Source organism: Megalopta genalis, chromosome 7 (assembly GCF_051020955.1).
Source record: "Megalopta genalis isolate 19385.01 chromosome 7, iyMegGena1_principal, whole genome shotgun sequence".
Lineage (NCBI taxonomy): Eukaryota > Metazoa > Arthropoda > Insecta > Hymenoptera > Halictidae > Megalopta > Megalopta genalis.
Genome location: NC_135019.1, coordinates 47351 through 71175, shown reverse-complemented (window position 1 = coordinate 71175; position 23825 = coordinate 47351). Strand labels below are relative to the sequence as shown.

Here is a 23825-nt window from a genome sequence, read left to right as displayed (position 1 = left end):
AGTCACCGCGTGTCGCCACGTGTAACATATATGATCACGGTCCGGAACACCCCGTTTCGCGTATTCGTGATGAAAATAAACGACAACGAAGTATTCAGCGAATTTCATTTAATGTAACCATGTTCAACGGATTACCGAGTTTCTGTTTCGTCGAATCTCCATTGATCGCGTAGCGAAACTAGACTTTTTGTACACTTAATACCAGCAATCGGACACGCGTTGTTAGGACAACGTTATGATTATCTCTTACAAATTTGCGCCCGGCGCTACAATTCTGTGATCATGATTCGTCGCGTGAATCACCTCTCGATAACACTTAAATATTTATAGATCCGAAAACGCGAAATCGATTCTCGAATAAATTAAACTAATTTTATAATCCATTCGTAAACTTCGTATACGAATGTAACGCGATACGTGTAGTTATCGTCGGGAACTAGAAAGCAGAAAATGGAAAAAGTTATGCTAATTTTTTAATGGCCACGTGCCATTTTAAGTTTCAACTTTTAACCCGCTACTGCTTTTTTCCCTTCCTGTTCCTGGTAATCGACGTAGCTTCAATACCTTTAGCTTACCGTGTCGCGATACGGGGAACGCGATTCTTCCGCTATCGCGAATGCGGTCGTGATCGTGATCGATGGTCACACTATGATACAGTAGAAAAATATAATTCGTGATAGAAACGAATATTATGTATATATATATGTATATATATTACGGCGATAGCGGTGTCGCGAACGGCGAATTGAATGCGTCGCGCCAGCATATTCGACGCATTCCAGACTCGAAACCCATAGGTCGCGTACGACGCTAAGGGGGTAAATGAGGTAAAATGTTCTCTGGCGAGGGTGAGTCGTGGGAATCGTTGGTTCTCGAAGTCACCCGACCGTGGTAAAAATTATTCGAAGTGACCGAAGCGACGACAGAACTGGCCGCGATCGTACTAGTGACCACCGTCGTCGCGGTCGCGGTTCCGATCGTGGTTGCGGTCGCGGTCGCGGTCCCTGCCGTAACCGATGGAACGGCGGTACTGCTGGTTGTTGTCGTCGCGTTGACGGTGATCGTCGTCACGACGGAAGAGGTAGAGTGACTTCGGGACGCCAATGTTGGCCAGGCGTGTGGATTAGCGCAACCTGTGTCGGACGGTGAACACTCCGAGAGGCGAGTCGACGCGCCACAGGATACGGCCGTTGACAAAATACTTGGAATCGCAGCCGAGGATGAGACGAACGTGCCTACGGTTGTCGGTGGTGGTGGAGGTGGAGGTGGCGGCGGTGGCGGTGGTGCCGGCGTTGGTCCATTCAAATCCGCCAAAGGATCGATCGCGGTACTGTCCCATGGTTCAACGGATTTCGACTCGTCGTTGCTTACGACGCTGGCAGTTGATCGCTGTCGCTTCGCATCGCCGTACAACAAACAGTGGACGTTCGGCGAACTGCTGCGGTCCCGTACACCCTCTTGTTCCTCCAGAAATCGGTCCATATAGTCCCTGCTTACGATTCAACGGTCTTGTCATACTTCAAGTTTTCAATTGTCGTCCGATGAAAAACCAGGACGTGACAGAGAAAATACTCACGTGATGCCAGGATGCAGAGCGTACTTCTTCTTTTCTAAGCGCGCCTTGTACGTAAATATATCATGCCGTTCCGTCTTCTTCCACAGATAATAAAACTGCACTAGTTCGCCAACGGAACGCGTCCTCACCTACAACGATAACGATGCCGATCGTAAAAACATTGATTAAGACTGATCGTTCTCTTATATGATCATTTCAGCTTTTCATGCTTGCAAGGTACGCGTACCTTGTTCTTTTGTATCAGGTGGAAATCTTTTCCGTAACTCCTTAATCCGGACTCAAAATTGTGGCATTCTTCTTCCGACCAAAGGCTAACCGCATCCGTTGGTGGTACAACGTTCATCCTCCGTCTTCTCAATGCCTCTTCGAGATTATAGCCGCATTGCAGCAATAAATATAATGCCTGCTCGTCGTCTCTGACGTGAGATCCTGTGGGTAGGGAACCACCTTTCACGGCCGGTAGCTGTGCCCGTTCCAAGAACTCCTCGGTCTCCTCTTCCGGTATATGACTGGGATCCCATAGCATTTTGTCTTCGTTCTCGTAAGGCAAAGCATCGTCGTAACGGCACAAACCTTCCGGTATAGCTGCTTGGTAATCGCTACCAACCATGATTGTCTTCTTCCATTCTTCCTCGTCCGGGCTGTAGTCGCAGTCGTCCTCTTCCTCTTCGCTCTGTGGTCGCGAAACGCTTCGCAGCAATCTCGATGTACCGCTTCCTATACCACTGCTGACCAAACCATCTTCTCCGCCTTCTACCGTGCCACCCGCGCCACTGCCCTCTATTATTCCGGATACAGTGGTATCGTCCGCCGTACAGCTACCGAGCCCACTTATACCGGTGCATTTAGCCGTACCACTACCTCCCAATTTCGCAGCGGTCCTTACTACGTTTTCGTTGTTACTACAATTGTCGGTCATAGAACATTCTTCGGCTTCGCCGTCCTCGTCGTCGGTGTTGTCGTCGTCGTGGATTCCGTGCCGTCTACCATTGTCCCCAGTAGCCACGCTACTGGCATTGTTTCCTTTCATCGTAGATCCGGACACCAACGATGTCGAATCCTTCCCCTTTACCAACATCTCGGTGTAAAATTGTTTAAGATCCGGCTCGTTACTAGCCGCGTCCGCTTCGTCGTCGTCGTCGTCGTCGTCGGCATCATTGTCACCTTTATCCGAATATTGTCCCTCGACCTCCGGATCCCCGCTTCCAGATGGCATCAACATTCGATCGGAACTGTTCGAATTCTCTGTCGACGGATCCCCGTACCCATACATTGCAAGCAGATCTTTTAGTGGCATATCACCTTCCTGAAAGAAGACAAGAACACAAATGATTATCACGCCGGACGTAACAAACAGACTAAACATACGAATCTCACTACGAGAACGCACTTTGAGTCCAAAGTGTTGTAGAAACTTATCATAATTGTAATTATTTATGGGCTTGATTTTTTCATTTCACAGGCTTGATCCTAGAATAGTTGGGATCAGAATCTTGTTACAAAGTGAACATCGTACATGTTAAATATTTAGCTCGAACGCCCCAGAATTATACCTTTTGCAAGTTGGACAACTCGTTGTGAGAATCTTCACTACCTTCTAAAGCCTCTTCTTCGTCTAATGTTCTTTCATCATCAAAATCATTTACCATCATTCCTGTACCCGGGCCCATATCATAATCTCGATCCGTCCTATAAAATATCCAATATTAATCAAGTATTTCTGTATTCGAACAAGAACGATCTCCCCCATCGAACACCGATCTTCGTATACTAACATCTTTACACGTATCGCAGTAGCCGCAGCTGCAACATAGCACGCAGATACTAGCCTTGCGTATCTAGTATGCGCTCAGAGCAATGTACACCATTAGAATGTTGTCGGAGGTCGCCCTTAAACTACCTGAATCGTGCATTTAGTTGGTTTTAGTTGATTCGATAAAACATTTCGATCGAATAAACAAACTGCATCACTGACAAATGTATTATAATATGCAAATTATGACGCGCATCTAACCTTAAATTCTTGTGACATTAGTGTTGAGTTTAGAATTGCGATAACAATCGGTATGATAGAAAACGAGCGTTTCGTTCGAGTCTCTTTTTATTATTAATAACACTGCGTACAGTACCGAGTTCCACTTCACCTCGTTAAAAACATTTTACTGCAATATCGTATGTACATCTTCACAAGTTAAAGCAAATTTTTCAATGTAACAGCTTCATGACATATCCAGCATTTTTCCAAGGCACAATTTCGACTCACGAGAGAACTGTTACAATTGTAGAAACGGATGGTTTAAACAGAACGTTATTCTCACTTTTCGAGAAATACACAATATAAATTAAACCACGCACAATCCATTATTTATATTCGTCGTATGCATTATTATGCTTCCATAGCATTCCAAAAAGCGGGAAATTCATGGGATTCGTTGTAAACACCAATCACATCGCAAGTGTTCTGTGCTGTGCAGAAAACATTTTACTATTGGCTGGTAACTACAATGTTGTTCTATGTACAGTAGTGGAATCTATTCCCTGCACATCTCTAGGCCGCAGCTTGAACCGTTAGCAAGGATCGATGTAGAAGTTTTCTTTGCCCTGACTGGCTGACGAAAAGTAAAGAGTGTAGGAGTAGGTCTCATTATTCTACATAAATAGGTTCGTTTTCCCTAATTATTGTGAATTCACCTTCATGTGTATGTATCATCGACGGTGAAGGCAAGCATTCATCGAAGGGGCGAGCCACACTAGTCACTACATACAGAGTATGTAATATATGTAATGTGATACACGTAAAGCGGTCGGATATCCGAGAGCTCTGCTTGCTATCAATTGTACATATATGTACATTAATGCTGTTATCTCTCCGTCCCATACAATTAAATATTTACATTGTATTAAAATCATGGACCTTGATACATACACATATGTACGTAACCATACAATATAACAAGTGGACGAAGCGAGTGCGAAACGCATGATCGGGGTACGATTGTGCCGAATGCAGACAAACACCGGTGTGAACAGTTGGTTTCCCGGTTTCTCCCTGTGGACAGTGGACAAACTATTGAACGCTATTAATCATTGGAGAAATACAAGTGTAGTTGAATGGAGCAAAATAGTTATAGGAAAAGGGAAAGAGAAGAAAATAAAACAGATGAAAATGCAAAATTCTGTACTTCTTATGTTAGGCAATTTTATACGTCCATACACAACTACGAATGCGTTTGGTAGAAAACTCTTTCAAAGATATTATGTGCAACAAATTCTCCATAAACATTCGGAAATAGATACACACCCTTACAAACAAATACATCCCTGGAGATCGTTAACTGAATTTTCAAACGATCTAGTTCGTAATGTTATTTATAACAATGGTAGGTCTACGACAAACTGAAGGAAAACTGCAATGCCATTACATAAATTTGTTTTACAGATGGATTAGTGGCCCTGAATAAACCTTATGGCATACCTCATACGAGAACGGAAGTGAAAAGAGCTAAACATTTCATACCAAATGCTGTAGAATATACATTACACGATGCTTTACCATACATTGCCGAGAAATTAAATTATCCTAAGCTAATTGTAGTCAGAAAACCAGAGAAGTAAGCAGAAATCGATTGTTAGAGGGAGAAAAAAGATTATAAATGCTATCAGCTTTTCTTTAGCAATACTTTATTTTCTATAATACAGGAAATTTCTCTTCTTTTCTTTATAATAGATACATGACCGGTGTCACACTTTTAGCTGCAAATCCACAAGTCGAGAGTAAGATAGAACTTTCTTTACGCCGTGGTAATAACTTTACAAAAACTTATTGGGCAGTTACGACCAGCTTACCAAATCGATTAATGGGGAAAGAAAGATTGGCACTGAAATCGGTTTCGAATCCACAGAATAATAAGAAAAAGGTAAATTTATCAATCGATAATCACTTTTCTTGTAGTACCAGCATTTCATTCGTTTATTCTTTTTAGCCGGTACTAATTACATCATGGTCAAACAATTCGCATAAAAGAGGAGATATTAAAATCCTCAATTTTGACTTCAAAGTTTTGACCTCTTCTACATCTAACTCATGCTCCTTGCTTCAAATAAGAGCATCCTCTAATAAACAACACGCGATTAGACTCTTCGCAGCAACATTTCTATATGCTCCAATTTTAGGAGATAACGTATATGGATCACGCATCCAGCAGATTGGAAATGTTTATGTTCGAGTCAACCCTTTTCTAGAGCGTGCCGATTCACCACCAGTGTTGGACAAAACCATCTGCAGGTTGTTGGCTGTGCAATCAGACCAAGAGCATATCGTTCCTAGTCATATTCATTTACAGTCCATAAATTTAATATCCTACAACAAGAATGAAGATTTAAAGATCGATGCCCCATTAATACCGCCATTAGATTGGACGTGCAATCAGCTCGGATTGAAATATTCGCTAAAGAATGAATAGAATTCTTCTTCATGAATAAAACAAGATTGTCATTTCTATGAATCAGCGTATTATTTTATGCTTTCTTTTTCTTTTTTTTATTGAACATGATATATCCAGAGTAATTTGGACGTGGTACATGATTTGCCATTCTATAATCCTTAGTGACTAAGTACATGTCTGCCTTTCAATATTCTTCTCATAAGGATTCTTCTACCACTAGGTGTTGCCATTCTGGCGTACCATCCGTGACGTTTTATGCGGCGACGTTCATTGGGACGAGGAAAGTGATAGCGCATACTTGTCCTATTCAATGTTAGACTCCATAGATTTGTCACCGCTGGTGAACCAAGTTGACCCGGCGATATGAGTCGCCTACATATAAATATAACCTTTTACAGATATCTACGGTATAATCTTAGCTTGAATAATACATCGACGAATCAATTACATACGGAAGAATTTGGTAAACAGTAGAACATAATCTATTCAGCATATTGTACCAATATAACGATTAATCCTATAATATCAAAGGAAATTACTCTTTCTTTTTGGAAAGTAACTCGTAAAACGAGGCCAACTACGCTTGGTTACACTCCTCGCGAACGATACGCTACACTTACACTGCTACACACTAGCAGGGGCAACCGAGGTATCTCTTGCCATGGACATTCCCAAGTTTTGTTAACGGTTCTGTACACGTAGCGCCAATCTACATAAATATGTAGGTAATGTATATAACGGCAAGAATTTCAACCGGGAGCGTTTGTTGGTTGGCCACTATGTGAAATGGTGCTATTTTCAGATTCTCTATGAAGAATTTATCCCTTTTATCCCTACCATTTTAGAAGCTATGGCCCAGAGTGGTGCACATACATGTACGGTATGTAGGTAGGTTACATCAGTTACAATACAATGTATGCACATAAATATAAGCGAAGCAAATCATTCCGCATTCGTAGCTTTCATACCATAGATATGTATATCCAATGATCTGTATTACAGTAATAAGACCTACTCCTGCATACTTTTCTTACTCCCTAAGCTGGCGCGCATATCCCCACCATTTTACTGCGCTTCCAATCCGCAGTGGATCCTGTTTCAGCAGTGAATCGTCAACCAATTAGAGTAAAGAAAATTTCTGCATAGAATTTCGCAGAAGTAGGTCCTATTATTGCATTTCCATATAAAAACGACTTTTTCTCAATTTTATAGTTGCAGTAGATTGCTCTTAATATTCTTGTATCTCTTAAAATATTTGTTATTGTTTCATAGTTTCATTTTTTATTCCATTCCATTCCATTCCATTCCATTCCATTCCATTCCATTCCATTCCATTCCATTCCATTCTATTCTATTCTATTCTATTCTATTTTATGTTATTTTATGTTATTATTTTATTTTGTTTTATTCTTTTTTTTTTTATTTTTGCCTCTATATGTTTTTCACATAAATGAATTTTGTGAACCACACATGTTTACAAATCATGAGTATTAATTTTTTCTTTATTTATTAAATAGAAAGCTTTAGGGCAAGTCTAGCCCATTAGCTGAAAAATTTTGTATCAAATTGCATATATGTAAAACATATGCATCTGTATGTGTGTGTTCTATGCTGCATGATGTATGAAAATATATGCGTACCTACATACATACATACATACATAGAATAAAATGATGACAGTCAGCTGTAGTCGTTGTCAGCCCAGTTTTATACACAATTTGAACCAAATCGAAAAGCTATAGTTACACACTATTCAAGTATCAAATTCAAGATTACTTGATAACAATACTACGCTAATATCAATCGTTTTAAGGAGATAAGGTAAGAACAACATAAAGTTTTATGTAAAGTACATATTACATAGTATGTATTTCTATTTGATCACATGAGTTATGTTCTTTCCATGTTACTTTTTGTGATATTATCGTCATTATCGAATAAGAAGGAATACATTTAATTTGATGTAAGCTTTCAAATATTTACATGTACTCCAAAAAGTATACATTACCAGTCTAATGGATATCAATAGGCAATATCTAAAATCGTAATGTATGTCTTTCAGATCAGACTGTACACATTACAATTGTAAAATGGTCTGCATACCTTGTGTGGCTATTCCTATATTACTTGTGATATGGGGGTTTTTGGTACAACCAATATTAAAATGGTGGCAAAGTAGAAACAAAAAGAATGTATCCCCGGATGAGCAGCCTTCGCAGTTAGTGAAAGAATGCACGAATGGTGTGTGTACATTATCCTGGAAGAAAAACCAATCTAATAAAAAGATCGATTGAAGATGGTTAATATAAATTTCAATAAGCATTTATCGTTCTGCGTACGATACGCACGTAATTCTAACTTATGTAATAATATTTATTACAATTATCTGTATAATATGTAATATTAATCGTAGTTTACGCATATTTACTCCACTTAATTCAATCGATAATGTAATAGAATTAGAAGAATCCTTCGTTATCAAATTGTATATGTATCTACTTGGTTTATCTAAATCAATTGTTACTTGAATGTCAATTAATGCAAGGCATAGAACATTATTAATAAATATGAACTTTTATTCAGGACTTTCAATAAGTTATGTTTTTATACATCCATAATAAGATTGCGAGTTCTAGTTAATTGCTCTTATCGAGCAAAACCTTATTATTCAATTTCAAAAGGGTTTTGACATTTATTACTGAATTACGTGCAAACATACTTGTAAACGCTATTTATTAATTCAATGCTTAACAAATCATTTCAGAATTGTTGAATGTTTTCAGAAATTGTATGTATAATCATAATTAATAATCCGTTACGCTATGTTCAAATACATTCGTACATCACACTTGAACTATATAAGAATCTAAATGTGATATTGTATAGTATAAAATATATTAAAAGTCGCAATATCTTCAAGTTGGATAATTAAAGAAGATGGTTGGATATTCCATCTCTGTTTCAAAATACATTATAGATTGCTCAACGAAACATCAAGCCGATAAAATATATGTAATTTTTACTGGACATTTCTAAGTTCAACTTCAAATACAAGTGTAGCGTTGCCTGGAATAACTGGAGGTGAACCCTTTGCACCATAACTGCAACATACAATGAAACAACGTCAATTAGAAATAACGTATATGCACATATTAATTAATATTACAATGAAGTTCGTCAAGCAAGTTTCACTTAAAAGATTCTAAAAGAAATACATACGCCATAGTTGGTGGTATCGTAATACGTCGTTTCCCTCCAATTTTCATTTTTGCGATACCAATGTCCCATCCTTCGATTACTTCACCGTTTCCCAATTTAAATTTAAAACCTTCTCCTTGCGTCATTGAGTCGAATTTCTTTCCATTCTTCAATCGACCCACGTAGTATACAGATACAAATCTTCCAGCTTTTGCCAGCGTACCACTACCTAGTTTCAACTCTTCTATTTGTACTCCACCATCGACTAGCCTTTTCTTCGGAAGATTTTGATCATTTTGTTCATACGATTGCTGTTGTTTTCCCTTATTTTTCTTCTGTTTATTTTGCTGATCCAATTTCGTATCTTTGCCATTTACTAATTTATTTATATCTTCCTTCTTCTTTCCTCGTTGCTTATTCTTTTTATCCTTTTGATGAGGCCTTAACTTGTTTTGTTCTTCTTCTTGTTCCTCTTCATTGTCATCTCCACTTTCGTCACTGTTTTCTCCTTCCTCCTGATTTACTTTAGAATCTTCGCCCTCTCTGTCCGAACCATCAGAATCGCTACCATCCAAATCTATTTCTTCATCTCCCGAACATTCTGTCTCTATCACTTGTTTAAATCGCTTGTTCTTGTTCTTCAATGATTCTGTAGCTTTCCTCTTAGATTTTTTATCAACCAATTGTGGTACTTCTTCTTCCTCTTCTTCATCTTCCAGTTCATCTAAATCCATGTCATCGTCGGATATCACATAACCGGTTAAATGCACATGACCTTGACCGTTACATGTGAACGCAATTTTAGTCCCTTCTTGAAAATTTAAATCGAGTGGTACTTGCCACGTCGAGCCCTTTTTTAAACTGCAAAGTAAATAGTTCCTATTGTCGTAACCTAACATTACTTGCACCAAATTCTCATCTGCAACAAGTCAAATATTATGATAAATAAGTTGAAAATATCAAATCTAACGAAATATGTAGACTATAGAAAGATAATAAACGTGAATGTAACTGTTATCGCATGCGGACATTAATGCCTAAAGTATAATACTACATGTTACATATTATAATTTATAGGGACGCGTGACATGTTCTATAAGGGTTAAATTCAACTTAAATGAAACTAGTAATTATCATTATGATTATTACGGCTAGATATCTATCAAGTAGATTGCAGGCTTTAGACACTGTTTATAGAATCTAGAGAAATGTAGGAACACTGATAATTATGTTATTAGACGTATTAATATTATAATATTAGACATTAAAACAAAAATAGGGAAATACGACAATTGTAGTTCTTCTTTTCGATATAAGAGCAGGTACCACGAAAGTCTTACCGGCCGCTGTGAGGTCTAAACTCGCCATCGACACGTGGAATGATTTTTCGACGACTTGCGTATACCGTTTGTTCGGTTCCATTATTAAGCCTAAAAATGATAATTAGAACATTAATATTATTCCTACAATATCGTTCTATTTGACAATTTTTCAAAAAACACATGCAATTGGTTTTCACAACCACATGGCGACGCCATCCTGAAACAATTCTTTGCCGGCAGATTTTAGATAGATAAATCATTTGTGTTTAGAATGAATGATTTGCTTACCCCAGAACATTTTGGCTGTTATAATTATCTAGGTTCTGCCCAAATGAAAACAAGTATTAACAAGATCTAAAATCTATAAACTCGTAGAGGCAGGGATATATGTGACACGAGGTTTTGTCTAACGAACAATACAAATCAGGTACCCCTTACTGTCTCGCGCCAACTCGCTCGCAATGAATAACCATCCTATGTGTGTGTGTACTTAGAAATCTGTAGCCTGCTATGCTTGTGTTCGCATGACACCGCCGACATCTACACTGACTACGCTTCGCAGAGTACATCGCACGTTTCCCTTTCCCTCTAAGCAAACGCTTCTATCGCCACCATTTTACTGTGTCACCAATCCGCAGTGAATCCTGTCTTCACATTGAATCGTCAGCCAATCAGAGCAAAGCAATTTCTGTCTCCATCTTCGACTGCTTGGCAAATTGTCGTACAGAGCAGAGCTTTCACAAGCCTGACCACTGTACGACTTTTTTCCTGGAAAGTAGGAGTGGGAGAATTACCAATGGGATTACATGAAGCCAATGGATTTCCATTGGCAAACCATTGGAATCGTTCAATCCCACTTGCGAGGTCTTCTCTTCGCCACTTGGAACGATTTCCGAGCAGAATCCCTGACACCATTGGATACACTACACACCAATGGACACACTGGCCTTGAGTGGAAATTCCAAGGTTATTACCAGGAGTCTGAGAGCTCTGGTCCAAAGTTGTGTCGTGCAATTGTTGTATAAAAGTCAATTTTCATCACAAATTATATTTACTTTACATACATTCGATTACACTAGCACCCCAAAGATTTGTCTCCCAACAAATCTCTAGAGGGCAGCAACCTGGAAATCTTTTTGCTGGAGTAAGTCTCATTACTATATGTATGTATATGCTCTAAAGACAGAGCATAGGCTCTTACGCCTGACCGCTGTGCGACTTTCTTCCAGGAAAGTAGGAGCAGAAGAGCTACCCATCACAAATGGGATTGGATTGGCAATGGGAATGAATTTCCATTGGTAATCCATTTTGGAATCGTCCAATCCCATTTGTGAAGTCTTCTCTCTGCAACTTGGAGCAGATTTTGAGCAGAATCCCTGACGCCAATCCTCGGACACACTAGACGCTAAGGTCTGCTCTAAGGTCTAATATAGATTTTTCATGAACAGGCACGTATAATATAAAAAATTGTAATAAAATAAAAAATTTTTTTGTGAGGTTAAATAGCACGTGTCTTATTTTCGTCGGGCAGTCATCAATTCCTAGTTCTCAGAGTTCCAGTATAGGGTGAAGAGAATATGTACAAATGTACTGTGAGAATTCGCCACATATGGAGAAAGATATCAATCCCAGCTACCAACTATGTTGTCTATCTTGTACATACTATAGGCTACGTATTCTATGACCTGTACCAGTGGGGTGGATAGTGGATTTGATGATTTGTTGTCGAATTCAGAATACATACTTACACGATAAATTATTCTTGTAACGTTTGTTTTAAAAGTCATCAAAATGATGATGGATTACTTTGTCACGAACAATTCTTTAGCACCTGCACCTATGGGAATCCAGAGTACCGCTGGTGCTGTACCCGTAAAAAATGACAAAGGTTAGATCCAAATGTCAGATAAAAAATCTTTACATTATATTTGCAGTATTTCATGCATGACAGCGATTAACAAACAATTTATCAGAGTCGTTTCTGTTTGTACATAAGATTTTTATGAAAATGCACCTATGAAAATTCTGTGTGACATTGTTGTCTTGTTATAGGAGAGCTATCCATGAAGAAAGTAAAGGTACATCGTTACGTTTCTGGAAAACGTCCAGATTATGCGCCAGCTGCTAGTTCCGAAGAAGAATCCGAAGATGAAGATTTTTTAGAAAGACGAGCACATAAACATTACGAGGAAAATGAAATATCTATGGATACTCCTGCACAGTCACAAGTTAGGATACGCGATGAGGATGACCCACGTATAAGGAGATTAATACGCTTAGAAAGACAAAAAGAATCTAATACAGAAGCTTGTACAGAAAGGCACAGACATATTTATGAACCAGAATTAATCGAAGTTGAACCCGAAAGAACTCGTGAAAGAATCAAGCTGGAGAGTTCCGATTCATCGGAAGACGAAGAGTTATCAGATTCTGAGATTGAAAGAAGACGCGAAGCACTGAAACAGCGAGTATTATCTAAAAAGGAAAACGAAGAAGAACTAATTCATGGCGAGGAGGATGAACGATCCGGCGACAGTTCGGACGAGAGTTCAGAATATGAAGAGTACACCGATTCCGAGGAAGAAACTGGACCAAGATTGAAACCAGTTTTCGTACGTAAAAAGGATAGAATTACAGTAATGGAGAAAGAAAAGGAAGCAATGAAACAAAAACAGGCAGAAATCGAGGCCAAGAAGATGGTAGAAGAACGAAAACGACAGACTTTAAGAGTAAAATTTTCTTTTTCTAGCGAACGGATTAGTATTTATATAGACATTTTTCTATAATAATATCCTTGGTTTACTTCTCTTAGATGGTGGAAGAAGCGATAAGGAAAGAAACGCAGGTTGGTAAAAACAATAATGAGCAAGAAGGAAGACTCGAAGATGTATGTACAGACGATGAAAACGACGAGGTCGAATACGAAGCTTGGAAATTGAGAGAGCTAAAGAGGATTAAACGCGATCGAGAAGAAAGAGAACAGTGCGTATTATTTAAGCATATTAAGTGCTGTTTTGCTTTTGAACTGTGCATTATCCAGTTTTTAATCGTTGGGTGGGATCGATGTGTCTTCCTGGAAACAAGCTTGACTAACGATGAGCCATTCTAGTTCTATTTTGTACAATAATTTCGTTTTCAGGCTTGAAAAGGAACGTCTCGAGATAGAACGTATACGGAATATGACGGAAGAAGAACGAAGACAAGAGGCTCGCCTAAATCCAAAAGTTATTACCAATAAGGCCGCTAAAGGAAAATACAAGTTTTTGCAGAAATATTACCATCGCGGAGCCTTCTACTTGGACAAAGAGGATAACATATTCAAACGAGATTTCTCTGGTGCAACATTGGAAGACCACTTTGACAAAACAATTTTGCCCAAAGTTATGCAAGTGAAGAACTTTGGTCGCAGCGGTAGAACCAAGTATACTCACTTGGTTGATCAAGACACTACTCAGTTTGATTCGCCGTGGATCTCGGAAACAGCACAAAATCTGAAATTCCATAATAACCAAGCAGCAGGAATGAAACAAATATTTGATCGGCCGTCATTAAAAAAGCGAAAAAATGAAAACTAATAAGCATGGTAGAAATTTATAACGTTCATAACAATATTTAAGTATACAATTTCTTGGAAATTGTTAATTTAATATATTATAAATACATGCTTGTGGACACATACTTAGGTTTTTGTACGTAACAAATATTTTAAAGCTAGTTTCGCGGCAGCTCGTTTGGCTTCTTTCTTGTTTATACCAAATCCATGAAAACGCTTAAATTGTCCAGCAATAATTACTTTTAATGGCACCATAACAGAACTTGTACCAACAATAGGAACTGCAGATCTGAAGAAAAAAAAAAAAGACAAACAGAATATCCATTATATAATTACGATGATAATGCATCTTGATAGTACGTCACAGATGATCTTTTTAATGTCAATAAAATTGGAATACCGTATATGATAAAGTACTAAAATTTGTGTGTCACTTACAAAAATTGCGGTCTCGCACCCTCAGTTTCATATAATACACGGACCGGTTGTTTAGGTATATTGTTACTAAATTCATCTATAAAAAGAGAAAGATAATGTTTGCAACGTATGTTTTCATTACATTATTGCGTTTTCTGTAAAAAGCTTACCAATCTCCTTGTGCATGAGAGAATAAAGTATTTCCCATACTTTTTTTAGGTTTTTCTTACAATCGAGATATATCGCTCCAATTGCAGACTCAAATAAATCTCCTAAAACTTTCGGTACATCTACAGATTCGACCATTTTGCATTCATCTTCTTCCAGTAAAATCCATAAAAGCTGTAAAAATGAATTCTCGAAAATATAGGTAATTTGTTGTGATTTCAACAACTCTACGTCGAAGAGTTTTTATTTTTAGTGAAATAAAATACGGTACCTCGTCGTTTACAACGTGATTTCTTTCTTCTTGAAATTTAACAAAACGATCTACGGAAACGATTAATTGCGGCGCATAAGCTAATAATGCGGTGTGCAAACCATATCGTACGGACAAACATGCAAATGTAATATTGTTGACAAGGGCGGATCTTAAATCTGTTAAAGCGCCAGGATTTAAATTTCCGCAGTATTCATAAATATAGGATGTAATCAAGAAATCTAGAACACGAACAAAATTTTTTTTGACAAACAATTATTTTTCACATTACAATACAGACTTGTAAAGATTACTGAAATTTTTGCAACGATTCCGTACCGATAACAGCATCACCAAGAAATTCAAGTCTTTGGTAACATTCGATCGTAGTGTTTGGACTGTAAGAGGAATGCGTAAAAGCCTAAAATATTTATTTCACGTAAATGATCATTACCACAGTTAATAAATTTTCACTGTTCACATTTGTATACTTGAAATTACGTTAAAGTTTAAACGTACCTGCAATAGAAAAGCTCGATTTTTAAATTTGTAACCAAGTCTTTTCTCTATATCAGAGGCCCAGGGCATCAAATAATCTATATTTCCTTGAGAAATAATCTGATTCTCGTGGACGTTCAACAAAAGTGCATCAATATTGATTACTTGCTTCGGTAAGATTTCAAACCATGTCAATAGCTTGATTGCAGCTTTAATACCCATGTTCTGTTAAAATGTGTAATTACAGAATAAAATTCATGCGAATAAATCACTTGCAACTCAACTCATTCACGTAATACGACGATCATTGGGTTAAGCGTTTTATAGAAAAGAAGCAGTATTATATTTATATACTTACTACAAGATAAACACCTATTAATGCTTCTACACAGTCGGCTACTGTTTTATCGGGAAGTGTTTGCATTCCAAGATAATGCTCCATACCAGTTTGCGTTTCAGCCGATTCCCAATTTGAAACCTTGGTTTCTATCGCATTTTTGGTAAATTCGCTAATACATCCACTAAATTGTTCCTTTTCAGGGACTTGGATTTCATACAAAACATTTGGAGATACCTTTCGTGAATATATTTCAATGTATTACACGCTATTGTTACCTTGGAAATATTAGAGCTGCAATAAAATAATGTTTAAATAATAAATTAACAAACCTCCGCATCTAGTAACACTTCTTGAAGCTGCCTGAATACTGAATAAGCTGGAGCAATGAAATTACTCAATGGCACAAACTCGTCTACTTTCATACGTCCAGGAATGCTCTTCTTTTTCCCGCAATAGTAAAGATTACGATTACCAATTATTTTGCTCTTGACAGTCGTTAGCGTTCCTTCGCCACAATTTGGAAACGTATCATACAGAAATAAAGATGTAACAAATTTCAGGTATGAATCTCCTAAAGTTTCCAATCGTTCCAAGTCGAATGCATCACGTCCAATCTTACTTGTAAGTGCCTGTAATAGAAATCACAGTTGTAGAAAATGTTACTGCGTAGCGTATTGTAAAAAGAAAAAAAAAAAAAACAAGAAAAAAGTAGAAAAAGAGAAAGAGAAAGAAAAGAAAGCTTTCAAGTATACTCACATGCATGATCTCCACAGGGTTGGGACTCTCTGAATTTTCGATCGATAACACCTTTAATTCACGTATCGGAACCGACGAATTATTCATAAACTTTACTTTTTTACTTCTCTGCAAAAAAACCAATTCAATTTCATTTTAAATAAAATGTTATTCACTGATTGTAAAACATACATCGGATGTTTTCTATTTAATAATTATAGATGGATAGATAGCAAAAAAGGTCTACCATTTCGTTATAATTTATGTCACAACCGCTAAGCATAAATTGATAATGATGCTCGATATCAATCAATCGGATGTCTTCGATCCTTCTGCACAAATCTGGTGGTTCTTGATCTTCTGTCCACGGATAGTTATACATATCTGTATTCAATACTAAAATAAATAAAATAAAGCTGTAAAATTTAATGAAACGCAAACATGGTGAAAAACGCAAAATATGGTTAAGAATTGAGCGTGTACCATCTATTTCCGGGCTGGCTACTAGTACAGGCTCTGGCTGCGAGGAATTTTGAATGCTTTCATCGATAGAAATTTTTGTTACAGAATCGTGAAAATCTTCTATATCTTCTTCTTTTATTACCAACGGAGGCCACTGACTAACGTCATCTACCGATTCGAAGCCAGCTTCGTTGACGATAACGCGTCGTAAGTCTTCAGCAATTAAAAGCTGTGAGATTCTATGTAACACAGAAGGTAGCATTGTTGCTTTTAGCCAATATAAAGCTGGAAATTTAATTATCTTGCATAATTCTGGGACTAGATGCTCTTTCAAGACATCGTTGGTTTCCATGCGCTTGTGATACTTTGATTCAGATTGCATTGTCCTGTTCAGAATAAAGAAAAATTAGTTACCGATCGAAATCCGTTTAAATTCTGAACGAAGCAACTCACTCGATTACCTAGGCTTTATGCAATTAATTTGTTTCGATATCATTTTTGCCTCCAACATCGGTTGAGTTAAATTATTTATCGTCAACCCGTGTTTACGTTTATAATAATGGACATACGAATAAAAATTGTCCGTTGGAAAACACGAATTCGGAGTAAGATCCTCGCAAACCTGTGTAACTACATACACTTCTCGGGCTGCTCTATAGGTCGGCATGACCAACGACAGCTCATGATAATTGTCAGGCTGAAATTCAAAAGGAGCTGGTGGCGGTACACTTTGTATCTGTTGATGTTGTTGTATGGCCTCCCAATTTATTTCCCACTTTTCATTCACTGGAAAACAATCGTCGATTCGTGTTTATCTATACATATATATAAGCGAAATTAAATTCTTTCTCCTTCTTCATGTTTGTACTATTAAAAATTTACCTGGCACGATTAAAAAGCAATTGTCACGATTGTAATTGTCGAATATCATAAATGACTTGATAATTGGGACAACCCGACTGAATATCAAACTATGGAAGACTTTTATGGAACTTATTTCTGTCGCAGACAAATTCATGGTCGCATAATTGACTTTAACGTCAACTTGTAGTTCTCCAACATTCATAAAAATTGGAAAAGATGGTATCTGTGTGACAGAATAATAACTATTAATGAAGCGGATGCAGATGATATTATTATTATATTAACGATGCAATATTATTAGCACGCTATCAAATAATGTTTTGCAAAGGCAGAATTAATGCGTAAATACGCGCATATATACAATATATTACCAAAGGCATTTGTTTCGAAGAAAGTATTCCAAAGCCTGCTTTGTCGCATAGTAAATTATAAAAAACCAGATATCGATTATCATAATGTGGTGCCGGATATGTGGGTCTAGCATGAAGTAAATGAAGATAGACTGGTTTAGACGGCAAAGGATATGCACCATATAGGGCCGATGGAAACTGTAAAGAGTACGAAAAATCTACATATTATAAGTAGAAAATATACAAAAGGAACATATATATATATATATAAACTTGGAGTTACGTTTGAAAAACAACAAAGTGCAATTCGTTTAGATTTTATCTTTACCTGTAACTCATGAGATCGTTTCTTTTTCTTTGTTCCGATTATTTCTAGCTCTGTTTTGTTCTCTTCCACCCAATTTGGGAATAAATAATTTGTATTTTCTGGAATAAAATCAACCTCCCGTGGTAATAAATTGTCATTTAATTCACCAAATTTATGTAATTCTATACACATCTTCAGAGCAGCAGATCTCTTTGCAGTATAAACTGTAGACTGAAAATCTCCAACTACCGTATTCTTGTAAGGCGATACGATCGGTAATTTAAGCGAAACCTAAAGATTATAATTTTAGTATTATAATAAAGAAACAATTGTCGAAATAGAAACAAAATATAACTTGGAAGAAAGCATTTGAACAAAATTAGTTGCTCTATATTTTGTCTTTTCTCATACCTGATACGATTTACATTGATCTTCGTTCACGATTTCCTCAGTTTCAATCAATCTCCAAACAGGGGTTAAACGGACAAATTTAGAAGTGTTTAATTTAGAACAGTACATGTTTATGAGACTAATCGCTGATGCTCCGTGTAGAACGCTTTTATGTCCATCACAGTTCGTAACAATATACGGTTCTATGTCGCGTGCATATAACGTATCTTCTATTTCATTTTCTGTTGGTCCCTCGCGACCTTGAGTTTTACCTAATAACAGCTACATCCAAAAAACATGATTAACTTTGACGCGAAAATTGACGAACTACCGACGAGAAAATGAATTCAAAAAGAAACAATTGCCAAGTACCTCTTGCAAATGCGAGTCGATCTCTTTAAAATTTTTAAATCGTTTCAAATAATTGGTATCATCCTGTTCTATTAATAATGTAAATTGACTGGTATTGTATCGTGCTCTACCTTTGCTTTGTATGTAAGCTCTAATATTCATTGGCAAATGGAATCTAATAATCAATGTACAAGATGGTACGTCGATACCCTCGTCAACAACTTCTGTTGCAATTAAACAATTTGAGGTGCCATTATTGAATCTAAATATGATTAAAATTTCATTAAAAATTCGAAAGCACAAGATAAACAAAATCAACGATGTAAGAGTTAAATATGCATATGTTTTTTAACATACGATGAAATCATACCTGCATAAAACTTTTTTATTCCATTTAGACATACATAAGTTTTCCTTGGAATTCTTGAAAGGATCGAGCGAGATGCCAATCACATAATCAGGTTGCAAAAATCTAAATTTTTCCTCGTGTGTGGACAAATTCTAAAATAGTAAAACTTGTACAGCAATTATAGTTGAATAATTTCATTGAAGTTGTAAGAAAATAAATCTGGTATATTACCTTTAGCAAATGGTACAACACTTTTGCTGTGAAACGTTTGTCTACAAATATAATGCAACAAAATTTCTGTTCAATTAACTTGCTTTCATAAAAGTCAAGTAATATCGCAAAAAGTTGTTGAACTTTATTGGACGTAAAGCTGTAATAATATAATATATGGTAGTCGATAATTGGCTTTGAACTATGTAATATAATTGTGGAAAATTCAGAATAAGTAGATAATAAGACGAGTGAAAGTAGAGCAAACTCACATCTTTAGTCTGTTTGCCACTGAAGCGTCTTTCATTTCTTCTTCTAATAATTTCCGAAATTTTGTGAATTCTGAGATGAGATATTCATAAACATAGCTAGTTTCCTAGACATATAATTTTGTAATAGAAACTTAAAAATTGAGAAATCTGTTTTTGTACGTTGGTTTACATATTTCTCTTTTTACGTACCACATCTTCGTTATGTTTCTTCAGACTTTCTAATTGTATCATATGAAGTAAGATACATTCGTATGCTCCGTATACTCCTATAATATAAATAAAATTCTATAGCACATTCTTTGCAAATTATCATGCAAATTTTGTGTAGTTTTCTTTTGTTTTTTGTTTTAACATGACAGTACCTGTTTCAAGAAACTGATCCATAACACCGGTTAATATGTTAGCCAGTTTTTCACTTAAAGGTTTTGGCCTGAAAATCTCGCTCGACTCAAGATTCTTTGAAGAAGACTTAAGCTTTATACTCTTTAAGAATTCTGTCATCTCTTGGATTGTTTCCCAAATAAGTATTCCAACATCGGGTAGTGTAAATTTCTTGAATTTAACAAACGTTTCGTTTGGCTGCGCATAACAATTTTTAACTTGCGACAAAGAATTTACCGTAGCTATCTTTGCATGGAGCGTGATTTCCAAATTCTGCAATAGTCATATATCGGTTTAATTATTTAGATACGTATCGTGTAAAATATCTTTGTTTTTTTTTTTAATTTCAATTTGTATGTAAAAATAGTAAAATCAAACGAATTTACCCGAATAATTGACTCCACTTTATTTAGGTGTACATTAGCATTCAACAACGTAGCTGTCAGACCCAAAACTCTTGGTTGTTCTTCTACGGCGCAAGCTTTGAACAATTGCATAATTTGCCGCATGGGGTGATCGTTCACTGCGCTGTGACACTCATCCAATATCAACAGGTTTACTCGATTCAAAAACATAAAGCTGTGACATAACGCATCCAAAAAAATTTGAGACGTCATTATTAAAACCTACAATGCAAAGTAAATTTCATTTTATATTAACAAATTCACCGGGCAATGCTTAATACGGTAACTCGTGGGATTAATAATACCTGATGATTTTCCAACTCTGTATTCCATTCTTTATCGCTCCAATAATCAACTCCCTTCTCGCCATAGTATTCACCGCACGTTAATCCAGTTGTTCTTGCAATGTAATTAGATTGTTGCGTGACCAAAGGTACACTATTGACTAAAAATACAGTGTGTTTTCCACCTTCGGCGTATGGCCTATTATATAAATAAACATTAATTCTGTGTACAGCTTGTATCATACTATAGTACTCTGTCTAAGTTGGATACAATAAAATGTTTAATAAGTGTCTAATAGATAACCGGTATGTATGTACCTCCGTATAGCGCTGCTTAATTGTCTAATTAGCATAACAGCAATAAAAGTTTTCCCGCAACCGGTTGGTAAATAAATAATTGTATTTTGTTGAAGAGCAATTTCATATAAGTCAATTTGATAAGTTCTAGGGGTAAATTCATTTGTACAGTTTTCCATTATATTAGATTCCATTATCTAAGAATAATACATGTTTACATTAATAAAAAATATTATCGGAACGATTATACAGAGAATAAGAGAAAGAGTAATAACAGATGACTCATCTATTGACTCAATTATAGTTTGGTGCGTACAACTTGTGCTTGAAATGTGAATATTAATTAGATCAAAAAGCTGTAAGCTTTGTCGAGTAGCGGACTCAAAATCAAGCGACGGCGTCGTGTTCAAACAGTAGAAATGGTGACGGTTATCACACACACAACTCTTATTGACCGGGGCGTAGTAGTCTTTCTGTTATGTTTGTCGTTAAATAAATGGCAATGAATATATATATACATATCAACACATGAAATTGTACGCACTAAACTAGGATCAACAAGGGATTAATGGTACGTACGTACGTGACGCAGAAACAACAACGTGCCCATAGAAACAAATGTACAATATAAAACAGCCGAAATCAGCGTTACCATGGATTCATTGAAAGTGTCACGTGATTCAGTCCGTGAGCAGTGACATCAAGGATGAGCAGTTGAACAGAATACACGTGTCGTGTAATAATGGCTCCTCTCTAGTCCTGCACAGAGTCCAAACCGCAGTTTGATCCGTTAGCGAGGGTCAACATAAACATTTTCTTTGCTTCGATTGGCTGACGATTCTCTGTTTTGACAGGATCCACTGCAGATTGGAAGAGAGCAGTATAAAGTGTGCGTGAGTGCGCGCCAGCTTAGGAAGTAAGAAAAGCGTGCGGAAGTAGGTCTCATTACTGTGTATTATATGTATGTTATATGAATAATATATATACATATACATATACGTATATATATATATATATATATATATATATATATATGTATAGAAATAAATGAATATCAACCATTTTTCACAAGCGAAGCTCAATTATTTTCATTTCCAAGTCAACACATTTCAAAAACGACACAAAATGTCCTATGCTTGAAATAATTTCTAATATATATTGCAAAGTAAAAGATAAAAGTTGTAAAATTCTTTAACAGGTTTTCAAGGGGCACGGTTGCAAGTACATATTATCAAATATTTCGAGATTTTATGAAAAAGTATTTATTTCAATACAGTGTATATCAAGGGCCTAGAGCGTAGCGGTCGCGCGTGACCTTGCGGATTCAACAGGTCCGCTATCTGCTGTACAGAGATTGCGTTGTATACATAAATGGTATTATCTAGAGACGGGTGTAGCTGTTTGATAAATACGAGAAGGAGCGTCAACGGTGTTTTCTATCGGAAATGAAAAAGAAACACAATTCAAATAGAAATGTATGTACTCTGTTCGGATCGGGAAATGCAATGACATTTTCTTTATAACTTTTGAATTATTGAACGTTCATTGATCCGTGCTTTAACGGAATTTTCGTGCTGCATCCGCCTATCTTTCTCCGGGACGAGTTACCTTTTCCTTTTATCCCTAAAAAACATTTATTGACGGGGAATCTGTGGCTCAGCGAGACAAATTGACAGTCCTTCAACGAACGACGTGCAATTGACAAAAGGTCACGTTCGTTAGGCTTTCAATTTCGTAGAGCCATAGCCTTCTTCCTTGCAATTTCTAAGTTTATGATTTTTCGAGCCATCTTCTTTCCGGCAATAAAGCCATTTCTGCACTTTTGAATAATGCACACCTTCGTCGGCAGCATTTTTTATGACAGGGTCGCTAGCACGCACCGCTTCGGTCGCTCGACCAGGGTTTCTTGCTACCTGCGGCACTGCGTGCTACGTCACTTTACATCTCCTTCCATCGCGTCACTGGCCAACGAATTTCGAGTCTTCTGTCCACGAAACAGTATAAAAACTCGTAACAGTAAAAAAAAAAAACAGTAAAAAATTCTCTAGATCATCTTGTCAGTTCATCGTCATTTAGTCTTTAGTCATTCGTCGGTCATCGATCAGTCAGTGTCGGTTCAACTCAATTCATTCGAAAAGCCGACCACAATTAGTCACCCCAGTGTTAAAACCATTCTACATCAACCTATATTATCCGTATCACACGAAAGAGTCATACGGAATCGCGCGCAGACTCCGTAGATCTAGCAGTTTCACTGTTCGATCTCACCGCGAGAAAACGTGAAAAAACATTCATTGCAATGAATTTTTCACTAAAAATATTTAATTTTAGGTAATGAAATAGTTTTTGCATTTGTTAAGCAACAATTTTTAATTAATTTAGTCTTGATATTTTCGATAAAA

The 23825-nt window shown here is 36.8% G+C and overlaps 6 protein-coding genes across 12 annotated transcripts; 2 read left to right on the top strand and 4 right to left on the bottom strand.

Annotated features, from left to right (window-relative positions):
• Positions 1-91: 91 nt before the first annotated feature.
• On the bottom strand, positions 92-4057 carry LOC117218601 (mesoderm induction early response protein 1). Of its 3 annotated transcripts, none has more exons than XM_033467127.2 (6): positions 3591-4057; positions 3352-3476; positions 3130-3265; positions 1803-2882; positions 1577-1704; positions 92-1492 (listed from the first exon to the last, which is right to left on the bottom strand). In XM_033467127.2, coding segments are annotated over exons 2-6 (2028 nt in total). In that variant the 5' UTR covers positions 3354-3476; positions 3591-4057; the 3' UTR covers positions 92-810. The 3 variants fall into 3 exon arrangements, with proteins under 3 accessions (XP_033323018.1, XP_033323019.1, XP_033323020.1); XM_033467128.2 differs by having other exon boundaries at positions 92-1489; positions 3591-4056; XM_033467129.2 differs by lacking the exons at positions 3352-3476; positions 3591-4057 and adding an exon at positions 2967-3046.
• A 231-nt stretch (positions 4058-4288) lies between these two features.
• Positions 4289-6081, top strand: LOC117218603 (mitochondrial mRNA pseudouridine synthase Rpusd3). Its single transcript, XM_033467131.2, has 4 exons — positions 4289-4956; positions 5016-5187; positions 5304-5493; positions 5560-6081. The coding sequence occupies exons 1-4, from the start codon at positions 4557-4559 to the stop codon at positions 6037-6039; spliced, it is 1242 nt and encodes a 413-aa protein (XP_033323022.2). The 5' UTR covers positions 4289-4556; the 3' UTR covers positions 6040-6081.
• Positions 6066-6866, bottom strand: mRpL34 (mitochondrial ribosomal protein L34). Of its 2 annotated transcripts, XM_033467134.2 has the most exons (3): positions 6642-6866; positions 6474-6538; positions 6066-6393 (listed from the first exon to the last, which is right to left on the bottom strand). In XM_033467134.2, exons 2-3 carry the CDS (start codon positions 6512-6514, stop codon positions 6180-6182), a joined length of 255 nt encoding a protein of 84 aa, XP_033323025.1. In that variant the 5' UTR covers positions 6515-6538; positions 6642-6866; the 3' UTR covers positions 6066-6179. The 2 variants fall into 2 exon arrangements, with proteins under 2 accessions (XP_033323025.1, XP_033323024.1); XM_033467133.2 differs by having other exon boundaries at positions 6474-6848.
• Positions 6867-8737: 1871 nt separating this feature from the next.
• On the bottom strand, positions 8738-11128 carry Fkbp39 (FK506-binding protein 39kD). The gene is made up of 4 exons (XM_033467132.2): positions 10830-11128; positions 10560-10649; positions 9241-10138; positions 8738-9122 (listed from the first exon to the last, which is right to left on the bottom strand). The coding sequence occupies exons 1-4, from the start codon at positions 10837-10839 to the stop codon at positions 9041-9043; spliced, it is 1080 nt and encodes a 359-aa protein (XP_033323023.2). The 5' UTR covers positions 10840-11128; the 3' UTR covers positions 8738-9040.
• Positions 11129-11783: 655 nt separating this feature from the next.
• On the top strand, positions 11784-14720 carry Mfap1 (Microfibril-associated protein 1). The gene is made up of 4 exons (XM_033467130.2): positions 11784-12429; positions 12594-13270; positions 13354-13523; positions 13681-14720. The coding sequence occupies exons 1-4, from the start codon at positions 12333-12335 to the stop codon at positions 14114-14116; spliced, it is 1380 nt and encodes a 459-aa protein (XP_033323021.1). The 5' UTR covers positions 11784-12332; the 3' UTR covers positions 14117-14720.
• Positions 14153-22277, bottom strand: Dcr-2 (Endoribonuclease Dcr-2). 4 transcript variants are annotated; one of them, XM_033467123.2, is made up of 26 exons: positions 22007-22277; positions 21445-21620; positions 21148-21325; positions 20825-21064; positions 20420-20711; positions 20247-20323; positions 20058-20161; positions 19807-19945; positions 19597-19727; positions 19248-19488; positions 18897-19157; positions 18507-18776; positions 18200-18376; positions 17847-18051; positions 17426-17750; positions 16986-17350; positions 16750-16898; positions 16524-16631; positions 16097-16396; positions 15786-16001; positions 15449-15652; positions 15269-15350; positions 14951-15171; positions 14682-14853; positions 14533-14608; positions 14153-14383 (listed from the first exon to the last, which is right to left on the bottom strand). In XM_033467123.2, exons 1-26 carry the CDS (start codon positions 22076-22078, stop codon positions 14221-14223), a joined length of 4944 nt encoding a protein of 1647 aa, XP_033323014.2. In that variant the 5' UTR covers positions 22079-22277; the 3' UTR covers positions 14153-14220. The 4 variants fall into 4 exon arrangements, with proteins under 4 accessions (XP_033323014.2, XP_033323015.2, XP_033323016.2 ...); XM_033467124.2 differs by having other exon boundaries at positions 22076-22277; XM_033467125.2 differs by having other exon boundaries at positions 22003-22276.
• Between the last annotated feature and the right edge of the window lie 1548 nt (positions 22278-23825).

Excerpts from the sequence above, each read along its gene's own strand:
- LOC117218601 (XM_033467127.2), bottom strand. Across the intron at positions 2,883-3,129 it reads AGTTGTCCAACTTGCAAAAG|GAAGGTGATATGCCACTAAA; the intron begins GTATAATTCTGG and ends GTCTTCTTTCAG. Across the intron at positions 1,493-1,576 it reads GCTCTGCATCCTGGCATCAC|CAGGGACTATATGGACCGAT; the intron begins GTGAGTATTTTC and ends TTGAATCGTAAG.
- LOC117218603 (XM_033467131.2), top strand. The coding sequence starts at position 4,557 with ATGATCGGGGTACGATTGTGCCGAATGCAGACAAACACCGGTGTGAAC. Across the intron at positions 4,957-5,015 it reads TAATGTTATTTATAACAATG|ATGGATTAGTGGCCCTGAAT; the intron begins GTAGGTCTACGA and ends TTTGTTTTACAG. Across the intron at positions 5,188-5,303 it reads GTAGTCAGAAAACCAGAGAA|ATACATGACCGGTGTCACAC; the intron begins GTAAGCAGAAAT and ends TCTTTATAATAG.
- mRpL34 (XM_033467134.2), bottom strand. The coding sequence starts at position 6,514 with ATGCTGAATAGATTATGTTCTACTGTTTACCAAATTCTTCC. Across the intron at positions 6,394-6,473 it reads ACTGTTTACCAAATTCTTCC|GCGACTCATATCGCCGGGTC; the intron begins GTATGTAATTGA and ends ATTTATATGTAG.
- Fkbp39 (XM_033467132.2), bottom strand. Across the intron at positions 10,139-10,559 it reads TTTAGACCTCACAGCGGCCG|ATGAGAATTTGGTGCAAGTA; the intron begins GTAAGACTTTCG and ends GACTTGTTGCAG. Across the intron at positions 9,123-9,240 it reads ACGATACCACCAACTATGGC|TTATGGTGCAAAGGGTTCAC; the intron begins GTATGTATTTCT and ends TGTATGTTGCAG.
- Mfap1 (XM_033467130.2), top strand. The coding sequence starts at position 12,333 with ATGATGATGGATTACTTTGTCACGAACAATTCTTTAGCACCTGCACCT. Across the intron at positions 12,430-12,593 it reads ACCCGTAAAAAATGACAAAG|GAGAGCTATCCATGAAGAAA; the intron begins GTTAGATCCAAA and ends GTCTTGTTATAG. Across the intron at positions 13,524-13,680 it reads GATCGAGAAGAAAGAGAACA|GCTTGAAAAGGAACGTCTCG; the intron begins GTGCGTATTATT and ends TTTCGTTTTCAG.
- Dcr-2 (XM_033467123.2), bottom strand. The coding sequence starts at position 22,078 with ATGGTAACGCTGATTTCGGCTGTTTTATATTGTACATTTGTTTCTATG. Across the intron at positions 20,162-20,246 it reads AGAAACATAACGAAGATGTG|GAAACTAGCTATGTTTATGA; the intron begins GTACGTAAAAAG and ends TTATATGTCTAG. Across the intron at positions 18,052-18,199 it reads CTTCGAAACAAATGCCTTTG|ATACCATCTTTTCCAATTTT; the intron begins GTAATATATTGT and ends TCTGTCACACAG.